The sequence below is a fragment of the Callorhinus ursinus genome, unplaced genomic scaffold, assembly GCF_003265705.2.
Source record: "Callorhinus ursinus isolate GAN/ISIS: 27379988/994484 unplaced genomic scaffold, GSC_fseal_2.0 scaffold82, whole genome shotgun sequence".
Classification (NCBI taxonomy): domain Eukaryota; kingdom Metazoa; phylum Chordata; class Mammalia; order Carnivora; family Otariidae; genus Callorhinus; species Callorhinus ursinus.
The window spans coordinates 2,369,012-2,393,463 of NW_027397144.1; the positions used below are offsets into that span (position 1 = coordinate 2,369,012).

Here is a 24,452-nt window from a genome sequence, read left to right on the forward strand (position 1 = left end):
TCCTGGACTGGCAGGGGGGTTGAATCAGACCCAGATAGCTAGGAATAAGCCAGGGCGAGAGAATGACAAAATTCATAGCCACAAGTCGCTGTGGCACAGAGAGGGTGCCCTCCTGGGAGCCTGGGAGGAGGAGGTCCTGTAGATTCTCTCCAGAGCAGAGAGGGCCAGTAGCAAAGAGGGGGCCTGGGGTGTAGGATTCACCATCCCCAAACACACCCCGGGGGTGAACACAAAGGGAGGTGTGGCAGGCTGCACCCCAAATTGGAGGGGCTGAGGGGCCATCATTAGCATTTTCCTTATAAACTTCTGTTTTCTTGATTTGTGACAAGATTTTATTTATTTATTTATTTTTTGGACTTCAAAAAACTAAACAAGGTAAAGAATGGGGAAAGTGGGGCCTGAAACTGTCCTGTAGGCAACCAGTCCTTTCTCACTGGTCACATCGAGGCAGGTGGCCAAAAACTTGGCCTGAGCCCAACCTGGGCCTTCGCTCCCAGAGGGATGCTGTTGTTCTTACCAGCCCCTGTCATCCATCGCTCTTCCATCCCTCCTGAGTGGCCTAGTGGCCACAGGGCACTTTGCTGCAATCTCTTGGGCCCCCGTGTCGTTGTTCTTTAGGAGCTTCCTCGCTGGTCACTCCCCAGTGTGCGCAGCTTGGCTGTGAGGCCAGTGAGGGGTGGACTCTCCGGCCAGTAGCCTGACCTTGGGGTGGCAGGTGAGACTCAGGAGGCAGGGTCAAAGAGTTGGGCAGAACCTTGGTCAATACCAGGGCGCGCTCTCCCTTTCCGATGCCACCCCCACGTTGTCCCCTTGTGAGCAGCCTCTTCTTTACCAGATGCCTAGCCTTCCTCCTGCCCCACAACCTGCCCTGGCCCCCCTCTGCCCCCCTCTCGCCAGCTGTCCTGCCTGGGCAGGCATTCTGGAGGTCCCCATTGTGCCCCTGGCACACAAAGCTTTGAGGACCTGGGGGGCGGGGGTGGGGGGGGCTTTCCCAAGCTCAGCAAAATATTCACACACACACTCCACCCTGCCGCAGCCCTCTGTGAGCTCCCACCGCACAATGGGCCCTTGTCTCGGGACTCCCTCTGAGCAGCTGTGGCACTGGGGCATGAGACAGCCCAGACAGGCTGGCACAGAGCGGGCGACGGCGCCAGGGCAAACCTCCCCCCTCCGTGTTGCCAGGCACTGCCTGTAAGCATAAAGGTGAGGTGGGGGTGGTTGAGGCTGACAGGAATGGCTGTAATTAATGAAGTGAGAGAAGGAAGGGGCTGCTCTGCTGGGAGCCCGAGCCGAGCGGAGGATGGGGGACCCTTGGGTTCATCCCAGCTGTGCAAAGAGATGGTCACTGGCTTCTCTCTTGGGCACCATCCTCGCCCTGATTCTCAGCCATTGCTGCTCACCCGGGGGCGACTTTGCTGCTAGGCACATTGGGCAGTGTCTACAGACAGTGTTGGTTGTCAGACTTGGGTGCTACTGGAATCTAGTGTGTGGAGACCAGCGCTGCTGCCAGCCACCCCGCAGTGCCCAAGATACCCCACCACGGAGCAGGATCTGGCTCCAGTGTCCGTAGGATGCACTTCCTCCTCTTTTTCGGGTCTCCCTAGGCTACTCCGCTCCGAGGAGAGGGTGCTATGAAGGTGTTTGCAGGGCTGGAGGGGCAGCTGCTTGGCTGGTGTGTGGGGGGGCACTTTGATCTTGACCCATTCTCCCCTTTGTGTCTCCTGCAGAATCCGGACAATCAGATAGTTCAAACCAGCAAGGAGATGCGGACATCAAACCACTGCCCAACGGTCAGTGCCCCCCAACTCCCGCTGGCCCATGCCTAGCCTCTGTGGCCTGCCCGGCCCCCACCTGCCCTCCCACCCCTGGCCAACCTGGCCTCCGCTCTCCCTCCACTTCTTCTCCTTTACTCAGCCGTTCCTCAGCTAAACTTCAGCTGACGTCCCAAGGGGTGGGGGCTCACCTGACGCATACTCACTCTTCCGTGTAGACATGAGGGCCCCTGAGGGCCAGCGTGTGTCTGGAATGTGAGGCTTGGGAGGGAGGGAGTCAAAGCAAGAGTGGGGAGAGCTTCGGGGAAACAGGCAGGCAGCCCCTCCTAGCCTTGCCTGACTCACTCACTTGTCCTTTCCCCTCTTCAGGGCACTTAAGTTTCCAGGACTGTTTTGTGACTTCCGGGGTCTGGAATGTGACGGAGCTGGTGAGAGTATCACAGAGTAAGTGAGTTCTTTCTTTCAGCCAGGGCTGAGCTCAGCAGACTGGGGGTGTGATGAGGTGGGACTCAGACCCCATGTGGCCCCCCGCTGGTGGGGTCTTGGCAGAGGGGCAGACAGGGTTTCCTGGGACACTCTGCCCATGGGTACTGGGCTAGGTGGAGCAGAGGCGCCCAGAGAGCCCATTCTCTAATCTCCACTGCTTTGGAGAAAAAAATCAGAACCAAGGGCTCTTCCGCAAAGACCCCCCAGCCAGGAGGAGGCTTCTGGGGAGCTGCTCATGACAACAAAACAAGACCTCATTGGGCCTTCCACACCTCAAACTTTATCACCTTCTCGCCTTTTCCCAGCTCCTGTTGCGACAGCATCAGGGCCCAACTTCTCACTGGCAGACCTGGAGAGTCCCAGCTACTACAACATAAACCAGGTGACCCTGGGGCGGCGGTCCATCACCTCCCCTCCTTCCACCAGGTGAGCCCAGCACCCTGGCCTCCCCCTGCCCCCCCCCATCCCCAGGCCATCTCAGGTGCTGCAGGCAGCTATACCTCCAAGGCCTGGGTTCCTTAGAAGATCACCCCTTGTTGAGGGCGTGGGCTCCAGAGCAGCCGGGGCCCACCACGCCACCAACCCCCTGAGCTTCCTGCTTCGTGCTGTCGCTGGGCGTTTGGTGATGGGGACCTTAGCCCGAACAAGGCACGACCGTGCCTGGAAGGCACTCCCAGTGGGGATCTGAGAAGGCCTCTCTCTTGCGGAAGTGACATTTGAGCCCAGACAGGCATGGGGTGGATGCTCCAAGTAGAGCAGCCCCCATCCCAGCCAAGGATGGACATCCTGGTGGGACCCCCAAAGAGGGCTCTGGAAGGTATTTAGACTTAAAACCCACTGAAGGGTTTGAAGCAGGAGATGCTGGGGGATATGTGCTCCAGAAAGTGCCCCTCGCAGCAGCATGTATGGGCAGGACTGACGGCCAGTTGGAGGCTGGAGTAGAGGAGGGCCCGAGCTGGGTGGGTGAGTGGGGTGAGAGGGTGGGACCGAATCGAGAGGTGTTTGGGAGGTGGGTACATTCAGCCCTAGTCAGGGCCAATTGTTCAGGACAGGGAGGGATCCTGTGCTTTTTTTAAAAAACTTAGACTTTTGGTTCATTGTGAGGTTTTCGGCATTCATTTCGATTTGTTAAAATATTACGTTATAATACCATAATAGCTTCATATTAGTACTGTTTTAATATAACATAGTATCTTGATGTCTGAGTTTTGTGGCACCCTTTGGGATTTTTGTCCCTGGCAAGTGGCCAGGGAAGCAGTGGAGGAGGCTTTTGCCCCCTCTTTGACCTGGGCAGCTCAGTGGATGAGGGTGTTGTGGCCTGAGAAGGGGCTCAAGGAGCAGGAGCAGGTGGGCTGGGCCCCGAGGGACTCCGGGACCAGTCTAGTCTTAGGGGTGGACACGTAGTGAGTGCCTGGGGGTGCTGCTGTCATCAGGCACCTGCTCCCCACACGACGGGTCATCAGTGCGGCCTCTCTCAGTTTGAGGAGCTGTACCTCCATCTTCCTCTGGCCTACCTGATCCCTCTCGTCTTCCCCAGCACCACCAAGCGCCCCAAGTCCATCGATGACAGCGAGATGGAGAGCCCTGTGGATGATGTCTTCTATCCTGGTACAGGCCGCTCCCCAGCAGCCGGCAGCAGCCAGTCCAGTGGGTGGCCCAACGATGTGGACGCAGGTATGGATGCTGCAGGGCCCACCCAGAGCGGGGCGGCTGGAGCCTCTTCTTCCCTCTTGGTTTACCTGGCGAGCCTCCCTCCGGTTCCCCTGCTGTGGGGTGGCACTACCTGTCTTCTTGCGTCTTGATCTTCCAGAGGAGGGCAGACCAGGCCGAAGGAAGGAGTGGAGGCGAGGAGCTGGGCTGTCCCTATGTGGGCAGCAGAGCCCATGGGTGTGGTGGAAGGAAAGCAGAGGCCCCAGGCACCGAGCTCTTCGTGGTCTCCTTTCCCTGGAGAAGTTGCCCCAGCTCTGTGGTCCTCATGGTTTAAAGCAGTTTCTCAGTCTGGGTGCCATGGACATTTGGGGCCACATCATTCTCTGGGGTGGGGCCATCCTATGCACTGTAGGGCATTGAGCAGCAACCCTGGCCTCCATGCACCAGCCAGTAGTAACTCCCCACTCCTCCCCAAAGTATAATGACCAAAAATGTCCCTAGACATTGCTGAATATACCCCAGCATAGGGGAGAGGAGAACAGAATCATCTTGAGAACCACTGGTCTGAAGGGCCCAGCATCACAGAGAGGAGCGGCGCCTAGTAAAGAATGACCAGAATCATTTTTCCAATCAAGCAGGAAAGCTAGGGAAGGGTGAAGGTCTAAGGGAAGCGTGGCCAGTCCTCCCAGTACCCTCCAACCACCCCTTTCTCGGTGAACCCACCCACCTTCACTTCCAGTCCTGACTGGAGGCATGAGCAGACCCAGAGAACCCCGAAGCAAAGGAAGGAGAGGACGCGTGTGTGCCCGCGCTTGTGCGTGTGTCCGTGCACGATGTATGTGTGAGGAGGCTGGCTGCGGGATACTTCTGCCTGACACACTGGTGGTATAACCTGTGTGTGTCCTTGAGGTGCGAGTGTCTTGGAGCCAGGGAGTGTAGACCCGTGTGTGGGGGTTGTACACGGGGCATGTCTGCTCTGGTCAGGCCTGGGAACAGGAGCTTTGCTCTTGAGGCAGGAAGAGGAAGGCCTGACCTGATGTCGCTTTGCCTGGTGTTTTCCAGATGTGCCTCTACAGAGATGGGCCAAGTGGATGGGTCGGGGCAGGGGCTGGGCGAAAAGCAAGGCAGAAGGGTGGGGAGGCGCTCCTGCTTTCCTGTGGCCCAGATGGAGTTTGCACAAGCTCTCTGCTCTTGGCTCCCTGGGAGGAGGGGAGGAGGGCTCGTCTCCAGACCTTGGGCCTGGGGAGTGGGCTCCAGACCAAGAGCAAAGCTCACCTCTGTGAGACAGCTCTCCGGCGAGTCTTCGGGTGTCTCTCCCAGGGTTTCATGTGGCAAACAGGGACCTGGGTCGACACAGCCCAGATACTTCCCTCTGGGAGGGAGAGAGAAGGGGTTGAAAATGCCCTGAAGACTCCGCAGCCAGGGCCTCAGTTAAGTGACTGTCCCTCAAGGACTCAAGTGCCTTGAGAGCCACATCCATCGCTGTCTCCTGGGGCTCAGCCCCCAGGTCCCTCTGCCCTGACCTGGTGCTCAAAGAGCTGTCCCCTCTCTGGCTCCCACTCTTTATTCTCAGCTGTCTGCTCCAGTGCCTGTCATTTCTGCTCCTTCCAGCTGTCCTGCCATGCACGGCCCCCAACATCCTCCTGCAGCACCCTCAGCTCCCTTGCTTTCCCTTCTTTTCCTCCGGACCCACCCCCCCCCCGCGGTGTTGTTTCCCCGCGCTGCGACAAATCGCCAATTAAGCAGCCCAGCTGCAGGACAGGGAACAGCTGGGGAGGTGCTGTGCGGCCACGGGGACAGCTGTGCACAGCTGGTGGGGGTGCTCCCCACCCCCGCACTGTGCCAGCTATCAGGTGGCACACAGCTGCTGCCAGATAACACCTCTGCTGGCGGCTGGGAGTTCGCCCCTCCCCCACCGCTTCCCTCTGCTGTTAAGACTGCAGCCCCCACCCCCACCCCCCTGCTCAGACTGATTCTATGCCCGAAAGATGGCAGCTCTGCAGATCTCCACCACTCCATCTTAGCCCTCCCGTCCTGGGCACGGCCTTCTCCAGGCTCAGCCCAGGACAGGAGACAAGTTCCCCTGGAGGACCTGGCCCAGGGGCCCTGCTGTGTCAGAGCATCACCTGGACATCATGACCGCCTGGCACAGAGATGACCTTGGTTGGCAGCATCGGGATCCTTCAGGCAGAGCTGCAACGGGGTGTTCTCTGTGCCCCTGTCTCCCACTGAATGCCACCCCATCTCTGGCACCAGGAGAAGAGCAAAGCCCCGAAATGACCCATCCTACAGCTGCCCAGCCTCTGGATCCCCTGGCAGGGGAGTCCTTTCCTGTCCCGCACTGCCCCCAGTGCCCGCCCAGGTCCTCCAGCCCCTTCCCAACTCTCTTGTCGGGTGTTGTATCACCCCTGTGGTCCCTCCTGAGGATCGGTGGTTTCTTCCTACCAGAGCCTCCCCCAGTCCAGGGCCCCACAGAGCAGACCCCAACCCATCCCTCTTCCGGGTCCCCCATCACTCTGAAGCTGTCTCCCCAGGGCTCCTCCTGCACACCTTCCCCGCCCCCTGCCCCTGCATCCCACCTTTTCAACCTGTGCCCTATGAGCTCCTTATCTGCTCATCAGGGAGCAAGATGGGCCCCCTTGCTCATCTCCTACCCAGCGCACCCAAGGGTCTCGTTTTTCTCTCCGATCAGAGCACCTGTAGCTGGCCCGTCGGCATGCCGGGCCTGAGAACCAGAGCTGGAATGGGGCAAAGGAGACAGGAAGGGAGTGTGGTGGGGAAGGGGTAGCCGGGAGGGGGCCTGAGGAGAGAAGGAGCTAGCTGCTGGCTTCCCGCCTTCCCTTGCTCTCGCCCCGGCCCAGCTAAACCTGCCCTGTGTTGCTGATTCCTCCCCCCAGGCCCGGCTTCTCTAAAGAAGTCAGGAAAGCTGGACTTCTGCAGTGCCCTCTCCTCTCAGGGCAGCTCCCCGCGCATGGCTTTCACTCACCACCCGCTGCCTGTGCTTGCTGGAGTCAGACCAGGTGAGAAATGGGGGGGGGCTTGGAGGGAGGCAGTGGGGGAGGCGGTGGAGCACTGAGGGGCAGCTGGCCAGGTGAAGGAGCCGGGGCTCCAGCCCCGGAGTGACAGCTGCAAGCTCTCTGAGTAGGCCGAGGTCTGGCGGAGGGTGGGCATGGGAATGGGCCCTCCCTCCGAGGCAGCCCCTCCTCACCCTGTTCCCGAGCACCCTCCCACTTGCTTCTCACTCCCCATGTGCATGTCTGTGCGTCGGTGCGTGCGTGTGTGCGCGCATGTGTGTGCTGTGCAGCACCGGCCCGTCCCAAGGCCCTCTCCCACCTGCCTGTGACGGCGGAGGCCCCAGACCCGCTGCTGCCCACTCTCCTTTCCTCCTGCCGGCCGTGGGCGGGAAAGTACAGGCTGCTCCCTCTGTCCTCCTTTCACCTCTTCTCTCTGGGCTCCTGGCTGAGCCCAGGTTCTGGTTTCCCAGCGCCAACTTGGGGCGCTGTGGGGCACAGATTGACAAGAGCACTCAGGGGAGCCCAGGCCCCCTTCTCAGGCCCTCCCTGCCCTTTTCCGAAAGTGAAGGGCTAGGCCAAGGGGCTCGTAGCACCTGGGTTGTTCTCCAGGGAAAGGAGCAAGCCCACTGCCTTGGGGGGCTCTCTTGCTTCTGTCTCGGGAGAGGGTGCTCGGTGGGGGTGGGGGGAGTAGGGACAGCTCAGCGTTCCTGAGGGGATGGAATCCGGCAGGAAGTTGTGGGAACTGAGTCCTCAGCCTCCCTGCTTCCTCATTTGCTTTCTCCCCGCCTTGATACCCTTCTGGCAGAAAGAGGCCTGGACTTTTTTCTGGACACTGCCCTGTGTCCACCCGCCTGCTGTCTTGCGGGCCCTTCTGTAGGACACGGAGAAGAGTGCGGTTTACCCTCCCAGCCTCCTCCTCGGGGCCTCCTGGCTGAGAGCCCAGAGGCAGCCTGCACTGGGGCAGGGTGTGGTGGCCACGAGGTGGGGGCGGGGACCCCAGGCCTGTGTGCAGGCAGCGGGAGGGCGGCAGGCCCAGCTCAGCTCAGCTTTTATGAACTCCAGAGAGAAGCCAAGTTTGCTCAGCCCCCTAATGAAACTGAGAGCAAGAGCGAGCTGATTGGAAACAGACTGGAGGGGGAGGACTGGGCCCAGGGAAGAGCTGGGGCCTGTGCTGGGGTGGGAGCTGTGTGTGGGGAGGATGCGCGTGCAAGGACCGTGGGGCTGAGCACGCAGGAACAGGGCCTGGGCAGCAGCGGCCAGAGGCACGGTCATGTGCGTGCAGGGGCCGGGTGTATGCACTGCAAGGGCTTGTCCTGCACAGGCAAGCGGCTCTGTCTCTAGCCAGAGCCTGGGAGTCCTTGGCCTCCTCCGTCCCTCCCCCAGACTCGCACCTAGGCCCTGGATCAGGGTGAAGGCAGTGACAGTCTGCATTGACACCACAATGCAGAGTGTCAGGAGGCGCCAAGATCTTAGCCATCAAGACAAATAACATTTAATGTAATATTTTTTTAAAAATTGAAACGATTGCAAAAAAATATACAAGGAATAGCGGCTATCAACGTTTTAAACAAAAGAGGGGACTGGCCTTGCGTTTGCCGGACCTTGCCTTGTTCATGTCACCCTAGCTCCAGCCCTGCTTCTAATCAGACTTTATTACAAAGACAAGCAGGTAGCTGACCAGCCCTAGTTTGCCAACTGGACTTTTTATTTTAAAAAGTGTTAAAAAAAAAAAAAAGATTTATTTGTTTGTTTTGGCGGGGAGGGGCCGAGGGAGAGAGAGAGAGAATGTCTAGCAGACTCCTCGCTGAGCGCAGAGCCGGGCATGGCACTCGCTCCATGTCACAACCCTGCGATCACAACCCTGAGGTCATGACCTGAGCCAAAATTGAGAGTCTGATGCTTCACCGGCTGAGCCGCCCAGGCGCTCCGCCAGTTCGGCTTTTTTAAAAACACTGCATTGAGATATTACTTACCTCGATTGCCGAATCATCTGGCACCGCCTTAACTTCCTCGCCAGAGGCTGGTGCTGCACTCTTCTCACCCTGGTCCTGGCCCTGACCTTACCCCATTCTCCCTTTTCGTCTGGTTCCTCAGTGCTTTGTCTGACCAGCAATCCCCCCCCCCCGCCCCATCTTCCATCGCGCCCCCCTCTACCTGCTAAGCCCTGATGCCCTCTTCTTCCTGCCCACGTGCACGCAGGGAGTCCCCGGGCCACAGCATCAGCGCTGCACTTCCCCTCCACATCCATCATCCAGCAGTCGAGCCCGTACTTCACGCACCCGACCATCCGCTACCACCACCACCACGGGCAGGACTCGCTGAAGGAGTTTGTGCAGTTCGTGTGCTCGGACGGCTCAGGCCAGGCCGCCGGACAGGTGAGTCCAGAGGCCCCAGGAGCCCTGCCACAGCTCATCTCTGCATCCGTCCGTCTGTCTCGGGGCTCACAGGGAGAGGGTCCGAAAGCCGGGAGCCCTCCTGGGGCTGGAGCAGCAGAGAGTCGGTAGTGCCAGACACCTCCATCTTCTGGATCTGGGGGTAGGGGTCTGTGTGTAATGCCAGGGCCTGTCTGTCACAGTCCAGAGTTGGGGGCGGGGGCAGTGGCTGGGCCTGCTTTGCTTGAGCTCCTTGCCCTCCCCTTGGTCTCTGTGCCCCCAGTAAGAGTGTACCCGTGATCTTTCCAACCCAGCCTGGACTCCTTACCTCGTAACACCCCTCTTAAAACCTCAGAGCTACAAGGATTGTGTAGATTCTAGACCAAGGGTTCCTAGCCTTGGCACTATTGACGTCTGGGCTGTTCATTCTCTGTTCTGTGGGGCCGTCCCGTGCACTGTGGGGTACTGAGCAGCATCCGCGGGCCCCCCCCCCGCCCCCTTAATGCCAGCTGCATCACCCGCTCCCAGTCCTGATGATCAAGAATGTGTGCCCTAGGGGCATCATCATTTCCTGGTGAGAAGCCCTGGGTAGAGGAAAGGCCCTCCCTCCTTCCAACAGTTGTTGTGGCGTCTCCTGTTGGCAGAACTCTTAGCAAGAGGTTCCCCACTCAGTTATTGTTCTGGAGCAAAGCCCTTCTGCTCCTCAGCCTAGGGGAGATGCTGGTTGCCCATGGAGCTCTGTCACCCACCGCCCTTCTCCGTCAGCAGGCCCTAGGGCCCAGTCACTGACAAGCAGAAACATAGGCCACTCAGCAAAGCGCTTATCCCAGACAGGGGTGGGCCAGAGGTGACCCTTCAGTGAGACAGGGGTCCTCCCTTAGTCCCTGGGAGCACTCCAGGTTGGGACACAGTGGTCCCTAGACCCCTGGGAAGGCTGTAGAGTCCCAGCAGCACACTGCACCGTGAGAAGGCCCAGCCCCTCTCCCCGCAGCTGGTCCAGCCTGGAAACCCGTTGTGAGAGGTCAGGTGGGAAGGACGCTCAAAGGGCCGTGGTGGGGAAAGGCGTTCGGGAGCCCGTGCCAGAGGTGTCCCAGGGAGAGCCGTGGGCGGCCCTTGGCCCCGCAGCCCAGTGCTGCCTCAGGGCGGCCTGTACACAGGGGCATTTGCTAAGTGCTGGCGTGTTGATTTGGGGCCGGGCTGCGGCTCAGCCTCCTCACTCTTGCTGTCCAGGACGGAAGCTGGTCGTCTTCCCTCTCTCCTGTCCCCCCTCCTTCTGCTTTCCTCGTTTCCTTCTCCCCTTTTCCCTGTGAGGTTTTCTCTTGGCTGGCTCTGCAGCTCCTTAGCACACTCAGAGCCTTGCCCACCTCTCTGGACAAGCTCTGTCCACTTTTAGGGGCATGGAGGGAGAAGTGGCTGTGACCCCCAAAAGCTACTACGCCTCCTTCAGAGATGCCAGCAGAGTCTACGGGAGCTACCAGCCCATGTCCCAGCGCCCAAGGGCCCTGGGTCTGGAATATGGATCAGAGAGTCCAGGAACTCCACCTTGCCTGCCTTCTCACCCACAGAGGCAGCTGGGGTTTGGAACCAAAATGAGACTGACCTGAGGGACCAGTTTAGCCCAAAGAGGCAAACCTAACTCACCCTCAGGAATATGGTTCAATCCATCCTTAAGCATCCTGATGATGGCTGGGTCCTGAGCCTCTCCTTGACTTGACCGTTCAAGATTAAGGGCTCGTCTGGTCCAGAAGGCAGATGGATAAAACACTGCAGACAGGAGGGCAAACAGTCACTCTGGTTAATCAGAGAGCCTAGCCCCGCTGGGGAGCAGTCTCTCTGGGTTTCCTCTTGTGGCCTGCTATGCCCAGAGAGGAGGGGGGGGGTGTCTTCAGTGAGCCTCTCCCTGGGGCTCGGCAGCAGGCGCTGGAGGAGGAGTGAGCCAGAGGCCCCAGGCTCCACAGCTGTCCTGGTGACAGGGAATGGCAGTACCAGGCTGCTCTGGTTCCGTGGCTACCTCCAGTGCAGTGGTTCTCAGTCTTAGCATGCACGAGTCACCGGAAAGGCTCAATAACACACAGGTGCCTGGGCCTCACCTGATTCTGATTCAGCAGGCCTGGGGTGGGGCCGAGAATCTACATTTCTCCCCAAGTTCCCAGGTGATGCTGTTTCTGGTCGGGTGACCCACTTTGAGAACCATTGATCTAAAGCGTAAAGGAGTGAATTCCTAACCTCTTTGAGAATGTGAAGTTACAGATCATCTTTGCAGAAAAAAAAATAAGCGTACAAAATTTTTACAATTTGCAAAAGGGTTCCCAGGCACCACCCCTGTGCTCATCCTTGGACCACAGCATGAGGCCCTAATTGAGAAGAGCCAAATCAGTAAAGGCCAAGGCCAAATGGACACACCACTCAGAGGAGACGCAAAGGGCCGAAGGAGGATGCCTGGTTAGCTGTATTTCTGGCAGAGAGAAGAGACCGCCCAGTGAACGCGATGGAGAAGTCACAGGGCCCGATGGGAGAGCGTGACTCCGCGAGGCAGGAAGACTGGCTGTAGGTCAGCCTCAAACACCAACGCCGGAGCGGCCAGGCCTGCGTCTTCACCTGTCTGTCGAAGGGAAGAGCTATCCCGGTCTCCAGGTTCCTTCTAGCTTTTAACTCATGAGGTTTCAAGGCACCGCAAAATCACAAGACCTCGAGATTTTTTAAAACCTCAACTTGTACCCCGATCAGAGCTGAGATATCTTAGCCTGGTTGGAAGTAGTTTCCAGAAACTAAATGTTGTAAATCAGCCGTTTTCGATGTCTGGCCATGTCGAGCTGGGATTGGCTTCATCAAGTGTGATGCATGATTTAGGTCCTCCTGAAGGGAGACAGGGTCTTGAGGACTAGAAGAAGGCACTGGCCACCCTGTGGGCGCAAAGGGCTACCTGGAAGGCTCTGTGTCCCAGCCCCTTGGGGGGGGCCCAAGCTCAGGATGGCCTGGAATAAAGGAGTGAGGCTGTGATCTCTCGAGACTCCCGTTTCCTGCCCTGATGGAAGAACAAGCTAGGCACCAGATAGGCCGCAGACATGAGGGGAGGCAGTTGCCTGTTTCTGAAAGGACACCTGGCACAAAGGGTCTCCAGCCCAGGACACAAACGGGGATCAGCAGCCCCTACTTGCTTTTGTCAGGGGACCTCTGAGTGGGCAGGAAAGAGCAAATCAAGGAAACCGTTTGGAAGGACAATGTCAGACCTAGGTGCTGGTCTTTAGAGGTGAAGGGTGGTGGGGGAGGGACGGCCAGAGCTCAGAAGGTTGTGGCCTGCACGGGTCAGACATGGGGCTCGATGATTTGAAAGTGCAGCAGGATGGACTGGTCGATTCAGCGCAGTCAGTGGGACTTGAATGCTGCACGCCTGGGCCACACGGAGGTGGCCGTCCCCAGGCTTGCTGGGGAGCCTGGGAGGCAGCCTGCTTCAAAGGCTAGGGTGAAGGTCATGAGCATCCGAGGGAAAAAAAAAAGGCAGAGAGAGATGGATGGTGATTTAGGGTATCTGGCTGGTCCCAAGTTGGGGATGGTGTTTTCTGAGCAGGCCTTAAGGAGTGTGGGAAGGAGTGTTGTAGACAAGAAGGTTCTGCAGTGAGCGCGTGTGTAGCCCTCAACTGCTTAGGCTGTGTTCTGGACACCCCAGTTGGTTTGCAATGGGGAGTACTTGGAAGGAGGTGAGTGTAGGGGCATGGGTGGTGGAGGACCCCATCTGGGCTCCACCCTAGGGGCCTTGAATGCCCAACCGGGGGGCTCATATTTTATGTTACACGCAGTCAGAGCTGTGGAGTGGGAGGGGAAAAGCCTGAGCACCTTTGGATTTGGAAAAGAGGGTTAGGATGAGCCCGCTGGAAAAAATCCACAGGGTCCCTGGAGTGAGAGAGACATGGTTGTGAATTTCAGGCCTCATCAGTTACCGCTGGGTGACTTTGGATAAACCACTCAGCTGCACAGAGCCTCAGTTTCCCCAGTTGTGAAAGGGGGAGAATCAAGCTTCCTTTGCATCAGGGTTTCCCAGCCACGGCACTGTTAACCTTTGGGTTGTTGGGCCTTTATCCTGGGGGCCATCTCGTGCATTGTGGGGTGTGTAGCAGCATCCCCGGCCTCCACCCCCCAAGACACCGGCAGCACCCCTGGAAGTGGTGCTACCCAACATGTCTCCAGACATTGTTAATGCCCCCTGCCGGGGACAGAATCCACCCCCCCCCCCCCCCACCCCAGGCGAAACCTGCTGCCTTACAGGGTTGGAGGATTGGACACCACCTGAGTGAAGTACCCGGTACAGAGCCAGGCGCTGAGACACTGAGCTAAGGAGTGCACTGTTAGCACAGGGGAGACCCCTTGGGAGTCTTGTCCTAATCCAGGGGGAACCAGCGAGGATAGAGGTTGGGCTGGCTCACCCAGCAATAGAAGGAGCAGCACAGGAGCCTCCCAAAGCCTTGCACCTGGGTGGCTCGGGGTGGGGCAGAGCTCTGCCCCTTGAGAGAGGGGACCGTTTAGGACTCAGCTCTGGCCCACCCAACCTAAGCCCAGGCTGTCGGTGGTCATTGAGAGCACTGCCCAGAGCTCCAGGGAGGCCTCTCCAGGGAAGCTGTGCCTGCAAGAGGCCAGGGACCTCTGCCCCTCCCTGTGGTGCCTGCGTGCCCTGAATCCCAAAGGCTGTTGCATGCAAGGCATACACGGGGCTTGGGGAGAAAACTTGAGTTTGAGGCACAAGAGGGAATAAAGCTGAGGAATGGATCTGGCGACCAGGCATCCCAGGCTTCCGAGGGCACTGTACAGGGAAGTCCTCTCGAAGAGCCTCGTGGGAACTGGAGCCAGCAGCGATGGATTTTCCTCTTGGGCTGTTCTGTAGAAAATGGGCCAGCACCCACGATCTTCAGGCTGCCGGAGTCAAGGGCAAGCCCCCCAGTACCTGGCGTCTCCCTAGGCTGTGATGTGGGGTAGACGCCGAGGGGCCTGTAGTCCTTGGGTGGGTCAGCTGGCCCCACCCCAGGGGCCCCCAGAGGGGAGGCATGCGTGTGTTTTCCGGGGACAGTGGGGGGTGAGCTGGCACATCTTACCTGCTGAGGCAGAAGGTCTTCAAGAGCATGAGCGTTCTAGGTGCGCTGCTTATATGGCTAGATGGCATGTTTTGGTACCTAAAACATGTTCCCTAAGAAAAATACAAACCACTCGTCGGACACCCCCTTTCGTCCCTCCCACAACTTCAAAAGAGGACCACAAAAAAAAAAAAAAAAAAAAGAGAGAAACACCTGAGAGACCAAATAGAAGCCTCACACCCTCACCCACCCTGTGCCCCGGAGGAGACGAGCCCATCCTGCATCTTCTACCGGGAGCGCCCGCTCTCAGGAGCGAGCTGGCGTGGCCGCGCAGGGGAGCGTGTGTCTGTGTGGGATGTGCCTTCATGCGTCACTCTATTTATGTTGTTCGCAGCCCAACGGTAGCGGCCAGGGCAAAGTCCCGGGGTCATTTTTGCTACCGCCGCCGCCTCCAGTGGCCAGACCTGTGCCCCTTCCTATGCCTGATTCCAAATCCACCAGCACTGCCCCAGACGGCGCCGCCTTGACTCCTCCATCACCTTGTAAGTGGACGATGAAACCGAAACCACAACGCCCAGCATCCCTGGCCCATCTAAACAGTCTCCACGGCAAAAAGAAAAACCCCTGCCCCGCCCACCGCCAAAGCCCCCCAACCCAAAGCGCCATGGAGCCTCCCACCCGGACAAGAGCAGAGCTGAGCCCCCCAGTCATGGCCTCCTGGGCCTCAGTTGCACCAGCCAGCACCCCACGAGCCCCCCTGCCCACCCGCTGCTCCCAGCCGGGGGCCCCTGGCCCAGGCCCCTCCCGGGGGCGGGAGGGGGAGCACAGTGGGGCACGCAGGCCAGGGGTGCTGGCCAGGGTGGGAGGGGGGTGGGGAGGCACAGCCATGCCATCTTCATGCCTGATTGCTGTTTTTTTCATTTTTCGTTTTTTTGTTTTTTGATTTTTGTTGTTTCGTTGTGCCCCGCTACACCAAAAAAATTAAATGTAACCACAAGGCGACGCCACCACCATCCCCTTTTGGCCTTGCCCCCTCACCTCCATTCCAGGGCCCTTGGGCCTCTAACTGTACAGCAGGCTGGCCCCTGACCTCCTCCCCTTCAGTCTCACATTTGGTTTCTCGTTGTTCCTCTTTTTTTTTTCTTTTTTTTTTCCTCCTCCCATCCCCCTCCCTCCCCCAGGTTGAATGTTCCAAGGACAAGGGAGGGCTCTGGGCCTCGGCTTACTTCATCGCTTTCTCTCTCTCTCTCTCTCTCTCTCTCTTTCTCTAACCAATGACAATTTTTGTTAAAGGGAAAAAAAAAATCTGAGTTGAGAGGCCCAAGGTAGACCCGACGTGTGAAGGACAGGAGAGGCGGAGGGTGGGCGGCGTGCCGTCTGTGGGCAGGGGGCGGGCAGCGCTTCGGGCGCTCTGGGGGCTGGCAGGCCACAGGCCGGGGCTCCCTGGTCAGCAGTGGGGGGGGCGGCCCATCTCACTTCTCTCCGTCTCGCGCTCTCTGTTGCCTTCTTTCTCATGGTTTGAGTTCTTTTCCCCTCTCCATCCTCTCCATGCCATCTTCCCATCTGCATCCGCCATAAGACACGAAGTCATGGTCATGGTCATTGGAGGTGGGCAGGGTGGGGGAGGAGGCGCCAGGCTGCAGGGTGGCTGGGGGGCGCCCTGGACAGAATCTGGCGAGCACACAGTCCCTGGGGTGTATCTGGTAGAGGGTGTGTGTGGTGGGGATCCCCGGCATCCTGTGACACCCTTGTCCCTTCTGGGGACATCCTCCCTACTGGGGGTGCAGGACCCATTCCCTCCCATAGAGTTCCAGCCAGAAAACCTGAGAAGAGCTCAGGGGTGTTTGGCTGCCCATTTGCCCCCTCAGGCTCCAGAACAACAAGCCCTAGGGCTCTGCCGGGCCCTCCAGCGCCCTCCTCCTCCTCCTGTGCCGTGGCCCATCTCAGGCCCTGGGACCTGCAGGACCACAGCAACCGGCTCATCCATCAGAGGAGGATGCCTTGCTGGGCCTGAGCCTTGCCACCTTTGGGCCCGAGCTGGCAGCCAGCTCCTCTCTCTGACCCTGTCCCTCCCGACTCAGCCCTCCGTTGGGCCCCTTCAAGGTCCCTGAGCCATCAGCCCCATCCTTGGGACTGCCCAGCGTGGTTACATGATGCAGCACCCAACCAGGTGCCCTGGTCGGAGAGGTGGCCTGGCTGAGCCGGCCTTCCCTGAGCAGGGTGGGGCCGGTCCGGCAGAGCTCCCAGCCTCCCACCCTCCCAGGCTCCCTCTTCCCAGACCCAAGAGAGTCCGTGGGAAAGCAAGGGTGCCTCGCTTCACCGAGGGCTATCCTCAGTCCTACTCAGTGCCTGGTTTGGGGACAGGGTCTATGGGACCTCAGCTAAAGCCTCCAGGGCCCCTCCGTCACCTGGACCAGGAGAGAGGACACCTGGCTGAGGTGGAGCGTTGGGGGTGGGGGACAGTGTGTGCTCCTGGTCAGTGAGAGGATGATGGGACCCCTCCGGCCTGTCCTTCCCACTGCCAGCCTAAGCCCTGGCAGCATGGTCTAATCCAGTCTCTCCCTCTCTCAGCAGCCCCGAAGGGCAGTGCCTGGGCAGGCCCCAAGGCCTCACGGGGTCTCTCCCTCTCTTCCCTGCTCCCCACAGCATTCGCAACGACAGGCGCCTCCTCTGCCAACCGGTTTGTCAGCATCGGACCCCGGGACGGCAACTTTTTGAACATCCCACAGCAGTCTCAGGTAGGAGACCCTACCCACGATGTGGATGTGGGCGTAGGGGGAAGAGGCAGGGGCGGGTGCATCGTGGGTGTTAGGGAAGAGGTTGGTTCCTTGGAGCCAATCGGGGAGAAGGGGCTAGGGCAGGGCTGGAGGGCCCAGGCTTTTGCAAGCCCAGCTGAGCCTGCCTCCCCAGGCAGCCCCCAGGTCCCTTGGCTAATCAGCTAATTGGATAATTAGCTCTGACAGCCCCGGCCCTGGGGAAAGCGGCCAAAGACCTGAGGCTAGAGGCGCTCTGGGCCAGGCCTGGTGGTAGCCCGAGGCCCCATCAGGAAGAGGACAGCTCTGCCTGTTGCTCTCCTCCCCTCCAGCTGGAAGCCCTGGCCCCCAGCCCTCCCTTCTTCCTTGGCTTTGGGTGGGCTGAGCAAGGGGTGGAGGAGGGACAGAGCCGTCCTGGTGGGCTGCATGCCCAGCGACTCTGGCACCCAGGGTAGGGCAGGGCCTGTTGCCACCCTGGAGGCCCCTCCCTCACGTCCCCATGAATCCTGTTAGAGGGGAGGCCGGGCTGTTGGAACCTCCGGTCCAACTCCCGTCTGTCCCCAGTTCTCACAAGGAAAACTCCAGCCCTCCTGCTGGAGTGCCCTGGATCTGGCTTTGTACAGGCATCTGTGCGCGTGCGCGTGCGCGCACACACACGCACGCACACGCACACACACGCACGCACGCACGTGGGCCCCCTCCTCCCTGTGCCTGTCCCCAAGAGGCTGGGAATAGCCCACAGAGCCCCGGGCCCTGGGGTGCAGGGAGGACCCACCTCAGGAGCAGGGCAGAGGCAGCTTTTACAACTTCTCAGAAAAGAACATGCAAATAGCTTTTCTTTTGCGCATTTCACAAAAACACTACCCTGTGAGCCCGAGGCCTTGGAGGCTTTCTTAGCCCCAGGAAATCCACCTGGGCCCAGAGCCCCAGGGCCACCTCTTTCAGCTCCTGCTCCTTTACTGCTCTGAGGCCCGAGTCCAGAGAAAGTTGGTGGATGGAAGTTTTGTGTGTGCGGTTTGAGGTTTTGTTTTTTTTTTTCCCTTTTCCTTTCCCTCCCTCCCTCAAAAAAAAAAAAAAAAAAAGCCAAAAAACTTTGTCAAACTTCAAACTTCGGAGCTCCCTAGTGGCAAGGAGGGGAGGGGAGGGGAACTTCAACCCCCTCCAGCTTCCCGCCCCCTTTCCCCAGAGTCACGTCTGACCCGTCTGGTTTCCAGGAGCAACCAGACATGATGTAACACCCAGATGAACTTGAACTTGGGGGTGTTGAGAAGAAAAACAATGGCTCCGAGCAGGGGCTGGAGCCAGCCCCCTCCGCTGCTCTGTGCCAGGGAGGCCGAGAGAGCCCTGCTGGCAGAGGGCGGGAGGGGGTGCCAGAGGAAGGGACAGCAGGCGGGCCTCCCCTCCTGGCTCTGGGCTGGCACCAGGCGGCAGGGCTCCATCGCTCTCGCCCTCCCTCCCTCCCTCCCTGCCTCCCTCTGCCCAAGCCGCCTATAGCTCCGTGTTGCTTGCTCACTCTTGGGGACCACTGCCGGGAGTCCTCCCCCAACCCCCGCCACCCTGTTTCCATCTCCGTGTGCTTTCCCTTCTTCACCTTCTCTGCTCACTTGGCTTAGACTTTGGGGCCAAGGCAGAGTTTGAGGCAAGTTTGGGAAACGGTTTTTCTCCCCCTTGTTTTGCAAAGGGGCCTGAGCCCCGAGCCCCAGCAGGCAGGTGTGTCTGAGGGTGACGGTGGGGGAGAGGTGGGGGGGGACTGGAGCCGGACAAGGCCCGCACAGCCGAGAGCCCTTGGGCCTGGGGGCAGGCAGGCGGCTGCAGCGGGCGCAGGGGGTACAGTGGGGGGCGGTTTCCACAGTAACCAGTGACTTTAGCTGATCTCTGGAGCACCAGATGGAGAGAGAACAATAGAATGAGGGAAGAAAAGAGAATTTTAGCAATTTTGTCATTCCCTGGGCAGCGCTTTTTACTTAGTTTTAATCAATTTTGGACCTGGCTCAGGAAGTAGAAAGGGTGAGCAGAAAAAGCCACTTTGTGCTTGGCAGCAGATGCCCCCCCCCTTTCCTGGGACCTGTGGGGAGGCGCTGGGGAGCTATCTTGGAACCACCTTTGCCCCTAACTCCAGGCCTTGAACTGGATGGAGTCTTCCTCCTCTGTGGGGGGGGGGGGGCGGACTCCCCAGTCTGAGCACTGGTGGTTGTCCCCTGCAGTGCAGCTCAGGGCACCCCAAGGGGACCAGCTTGTCTCCTTGGCTTGGTCCGACAAAGACAGAGGGACCAAGCAGGCGCTCCACAACCCCGTTGTCCCCTGCCTCCTTTCCCTCACAGGGAGGGTGAGGGCCAGGCTCACATAGCCGTGCTGTAAGGGTTCCCGGGTAGTCCCCCCTTGGGAAGGGGGTCTCAGAGAATACAGGGGCCTGAGACCACAGTGATAGGGGCTCACCCAGGCAGCTCCCTCCTCCTCAGGCCAGGACTGGAAGCCCAGGGGCTGGCTGCTGACTCAGCCCCCTCCAACTTACGGGGTGCCTCGGGCCTGGGTTTTCCCCGTGCAGTGCCAAGTATCCCATGAGTCTCCCTTTAAAGGCCTTTAGTCAGTTGATGGGGTTGGACTTTGGGCAGTTCCTGCAGGAGCCCCGCCACAGGAGGGCAGGTCTCCTCTGGGTGTTGGCCAGCATGTGGCAGGAAGTTTGGCATCTCTGCCCACCCAGTAAACGCCAGCATTGTGGCAACCCCAAACCCCCATTCTTCCAAATGTTCCCCATCTGCACCATCCAGTGGGGGCAGGCGCTGGCCATGTGTGGCTGTTGAAGTTCAAATGAAATAACTCACTAGAGAAAACTTCAGTCCCTCAGTGACACTAGCCACATTTCACTTGCTTAGAAGCCGCATGTGGCTCGTGGCTACCACATGGGATAGGGCAAACAGAGAATGTTTCCATTGTCAAAGAAGGTTCTAGGTGATCTAGCAGGCCCTGTGTAACAGGAAAACTCCATGTGTGCTTCTCACAGAAGACCTCCCGTGGTCCCAGAGCCTGAGGGGCGGGTCCGGCCTGCAGGCATAATCTGCGTGGCTGAAACAAAGTGGTTTTAAACACTGACAACTTTCACATGCAATGCTGTCTGGACTTTTGGCTTCTTTTGAAAAGCTGGCTGATCTGGCTGCCCCGGGCCCTCACTCCAGTGTGGCAGCCTTGGTGCTGGGCTCCCTGTGAGCATGCCACATGTGGCGGTTAGGATCGGAGCTGTCCCTCATGTTTGAGTCCTGGCTGGGCCATGCAGGCAGACTGTGTAGCCTCAGGCAGGTCAGCCACCCTCTCCCTGCCCGGCTTCTGTGTGGGGTTGGAGCAAGGGTAGAATGGGCTGCTACCCAGTGCTGGCTCGGTGGTTAGCTCTGCTTGGCTCCTGCAGATCTGAGAGAGGCCCCGAAATACATTTTCGGGGACCCCTTTTTGGCCCTGCAGGTACTACCAGGCCTACCCAGGTCCTGTAGACCATAGAGGAGAACACTTCCCTTTCCACCCCTCCCCCGCTGCTCCCTGGCCACAAGGTGGGGCCAGAGCCTTTGATGGAGGGCATTGCCAGGCAGCCCAGCCTCTGGTCAGGTGTATTTTGTGATGAGGAGCCACCAAGACTCGTTTGTGGGAAAGTGACTCCCCCTGCTGGCACCCTGAGGGAAGCAACTCCCGCCCCAGGGAGCCTCGGGTCCTTCCCCCTGCACCAGGTGCCCTGAGGGTAGAGGATCAAGCACAGTGGGCTACGGGGCCCCTCCCCCAGGCCGGGTACTGCTAGGGACTGAAGCCATGTGGTGTCCCCCCCCCCCCTTCCCCAGCCTTTCAGCCTGTGGGACCTTGGCTGGGGAGTACAGACGGGAATTTCTGCTTTTAATCCAAAGATACAGAAAGAAAACTCAGCAAGAAGCTGAGCCACCCCCACCCCACTCCCAAAACCCCTCTGGGGACAAAAGCTCCAGCCTGGCATCCTCCCCACCCTGCAGGACCCATACAAAAACCTAAACAATTGGAAACATGGCCAGATCCCAGGTCTGTGCCTGTGCCAGCTCCAGCCACGGGGGTCCCACCCGCTGGGCACAGTGCCCACGGGAAGGCCAGCTGGACCCTAGCACTGGGGGGCAGGGTCTCTTGGGGGCGGCAGGATTCCCATAGGAGGTGCGGACAGAATGGGGATGTACCTCTTCGTGGGGTGTTGCTGTCCTTGGCTCTGCTGGAGGTGGGCCCTGTCGGGGCCTCGGGCTCTGGCCTGAAGTCAGCGGGCCAGGTGGGATGGAGAAGAGACTCGTCCCTGCTGTTCTCAGTATGGCCTCTTTTTGTCCCATTTCAGTCCTGGTTCCTCTGATAAGATCGACAAAAAGCAATGATAAAATGTAAAGAAGAGGTTCCTCAAACGGGGGGAGAAGAAATTTTGAGACGTGGAAAAATCCCCCGGCCCAGCCCCACCGAAAAGCAAAAATTAGACGTCGTCAGCCACTCAGCCCTTGTCTCCTCCAGCCCGGGGAGCTCTGCAGGCCCCCAGAAGCAGCCCAGTTCTCGGAGAGCCCTCGGAAGAGGTCTCGGTGGAGCTGTGCACCAGCAGCCAAGCAGAAAGAAACCTGCAAACGGACTCTGTCAAAGTAGAGGACAGCAAGAAAGAAAGGATGCAGCAGAACTGCCTTTCTCCCCACCCTACCCTGCCCCGTCCTTCCGGGGAAGGAACAAAATCAACCCAACAAAGCGACCAGCACAGTTCTAAAGGGGCCTGTCCTCCACCCTCACCCTTCCTAGGGGAACCCCATCCGCAACTTGGGCCGGAGCTTCACTAGGGAGCTTGGAGGACAAGCTTGTACAAATGATGGGGTGCAGATCCAGAGGGTTCTCCCTCCAGACTCCGCCCCCTCCCTGCCTGTCTCTCGCCCCCACCCCCATCCCCCGTCCCCCAGCCCCCACTGCCTTGGCCTCTGGCTTCTTCCCCCAGCTGCTCTGGACTAGGTGAGGCCCCTGGCTTCCAGGTCTGCCTGCCCTACCTTCGGGCTTGGAGCCCCCCCTTGCCCCTCCCCGGGAAGGGGTGGGGGCAGGGAGCGGCCCCTGGAGCTAGTTTCTTGCTCCTGGAATGGAGGGTGTTCTGTCACCCCACCCTGAGCTTCGAGGGTAGTTTCAGGGCCCCAGACCCCTCTGTACAGTCCATAGGAAAGAGTCGGAATGCTACGACAGCCCGTCCCAGCCTGGGACAGGCCACCTCTTCCCTCTCTCCGCAGGCCGGTAAAATCACTCTCTGGCTGCGCCGCGAGTGAGGGGAGGTGGGCCCCAGGTAGTCCCCACACCCCAGCCCCGCATGCAGGTGCCCTCGCTCTGCCCCACCGGCCCCTGCCCCTGCCCCTCACACAGACAGCCCTGCTGTGGCCGGGCCGGAGAGTGGAGCAGAAAGGGGACCCCGGAGCCGAGCGAGGAGGATGAGGCAGCCGCCGCTGCCGCTGGCTAAGCGCCACCTGCGCTAGGTAGGCGTCCTGCTCGCCGACTTTCAGTCCTTTGGAGGGTGTTGGGTGTTGTCCTTTTTCAAAAGTGTTTTGGAACTTTCTCTGTCCCCCCCCCCCCACTTTCTCCACCACATGGGCCTCCTGGCCACTTCTCTCTGGATTTCAGCTGTAATGTCTTTACTCTTTATTTAGGGGTGGGGCATTCATTTGTTTGGGTCTTTTGCCGTTGCAATTGGGAACTCCTCCTCCATTTGAGCAACTTGGGAACAATTTGGTAACACACCACAGGAAGTAGCTCTCTCCCCCCCCGCCCTGTAGCCCCTTCCTCCCCTCCACGGGATGGTTGGGGGCCAGTCCAGAGGGTCTTCCGAAGCCCCCTGGGAGGGAGGGAAGCAAGAGCATGCCCAGCCCCCCTCCAGGGTGTGACTTGGCCCCTCCGGCTTGTCTTTCTGTGCCTTACTCCCTCCTCCCTGCATCTCCCTTCCCAGGCCCCCTTCTCGAGTCCTTGTGCCTCTCTCTCTCTTCTTAACTGTATGAAAACACAAAGCACAGGTCAGGATCCTCTGAAAGTCAGTCAACCCAACATTGCACCGTAGGGGTGGGGTGTGGGCTTTATTTATTGTGACTCTAGTTTGTGAGGCTGTGGCCCCAGCAGGGAGGGAGGAAAGAGGGGAGGCAGCTGGCTGTGGAGGTGAGGGGGGCCCTGACCTGGGGCAGAAGGGGCCAGCGAGTGGTGCCTCCTCAACTGGAAGCCACAAGGTGGCTGGCCCCGTGAGTGGCTTTTGTTGGAAGTTGAGCGAAGGCCCTCCCCCATCCGCGTGCAGCCCTCGGGGAATACCGGGACTGAGAAGCAGGGGACAGGGGATCCCGCGGGAGCCTGGGTGGGGGGGGCGTGGGGAGTAGGGTGGGGGGGGGGGGGGGGGCCGGGTGGGCCGGGCGTGACGCGCGGTCAAAGTGCAATGATTTTTCAGTTTGGTTGGCTAAACAGGGTCAGAGCTGAGAGGGGAGCGGAAGGGACCCCCTGCCCGGCCGCACGCGCCCCTTCCCTCGAAGACAATCGGGGCCGCGGGCGCGCTGGGCCCGCGGGAGCCGGGGTCTGCGGGGCGCCCGCCCGGGCGAGGTCGGAAGCTGCAGGCCAGCTGGGCCGGGGCGGGAGCGCGCCCGGCGGCGCTGCCCGGGCGGGCAGGGGGGTGGGGGCCGCTCCTTTCCCAAGTGTCGTTGCGAGGGGCAGGCGAGGGGCGACGAGGGCGACAGGAGATGTGGGGACGTGTTAGAAGAGAAAAAAACCCACAAAAAATATATATGGGGGAAATGAACTTTTTTTTTTTCATTGAACCAAGTGCAATGCATCAGAGAGTTTTCCTATCTTTGTATGTTAAGAGATTGTTAAGAAAAATTCTATTTTTGTTGTAATGTCCTCGCGGCTCTGGGGACGCTAAAAGAACTGGGCCTGCCCCGCCCTGCGCGGGGATAACGAAAGCTGAGTGTTTTTTCCTTTTTTTTAGTTTTTTTTTGTTCGTTTTCAGTTTTTTTTTTTTTAAGTCGTTTTCCTGCGTTGACGAGGATGATCTGGGGTTTTTATTTGTTTCGTCGTTCGTTCTCGGTTTCGGTGGGAGGGCTGAAGGAAACGTTCACATTTTAGAGTTAAAAAAAAAAAACACCTCGACATTAAAAACAAAAACAAAACCACAAGCTCAAAAAGGAAAAGGACGAGAGAAAATTATTTTTAAGATAATTCAACATAAAAACCCTGGTGCTTCTTACATTATAAAGTACGTTTTAAAAAAAAAACCCACAAACTATTATACATAAGTTTATGAATCAATTAAATATCCTGCACTTGTTAGGAACACGCATATCCCTTCTTTGTTGAGTTTAACGGA

General features: G+C 59.0%; 1 protein-coding gene and 2 long non-coding RNA genes across 14 annotated transcripts in view; 1 reads left to right on the forward strand and 2 right to left on the reverse strand.

Annotated features, from left to right (window-relative positions):
- Positions 1-22,724, forward strand: part of NFIX (nuclear factor I X) — a 94,565-nt gene extending 71,841 nt beyond the window's left edge. For 6 of the 11 annotated variants that reach the window (XM_025862995.2, XM_073887719.1, XM_073887716.1 and 3 more), the window contains exons 3-9: positions 1,728-1,790; positions 2,142-2,216; positions 2,564-2,684; positions 3,796-3,932; positions 6,806-6,928; positions 9,122-9,297; positions 14,752-15,315. In XM_025862995.2, the coding sequence (XP_025718780.2) occupies positions 1,728-1,790; positions 2,142-2,216; positions 2,564-2,684; positions 3,796-3,932; positions 6,806-6,928; positions 9,122-9,297; positions 14,752-15,300 (1,244 nt within the window). In that variant the 3' untranslated portion in view covers positions 15,301-15,315. Of the gene's footprint in view, positions 1-1,727; positions 1,791-2,141; positions 2,217-2,563; positions 2,685-3,795; positions 3,933-6,805; positions 6,929-9,121; positions 9,298-14,751; positions 15,316-16,928; positions 17,096-21,440 lie in introns of those variants that run through there. The other 5 variants (XM_073887717.1, XM_073887721.1, XM_073887720.1 and 2 more) reach the window with 5 other exon arrangements.
- On the reverse strand, positions 3,924-14,509 carry LOC112816486 (uncharacterized). Of its 2 annotated transcripts, XR_012376727.1 has the most exons (4): positions 14,379-14,509; positions 10,936-11,058; positions 5,184-5,278; positions 3,924-4,222 (listed from the first exon to the last, which is right to left on the reverse strand). It is a non-coding gene; the product is annotated as an uncharacterized lncRNA (long non-coding RNA). The 2 variants fall into 2 exon arrangements; XR_003206183.2 differs by lacking the exons at positions 10,936-11,058; positions 14,379-14,509 and adding an exon at positions 5,432-5,581.
- Positions 19,045-21,443, reverse strand: LOC112816485 (uncharacterized). The gene is made up of 2 exons (XR_003206182.1): positions 21,292-21,443; positions 19,045-20,173 (listed from the first exon to the last, which is right to left on the reverse strand). It is a non-coding gene; the product is annotated as an uncharacterized lncRNA (long non-coding RNA).
- Positions 22,725-24,452: the final 1,728 nt, after the last annotated feature.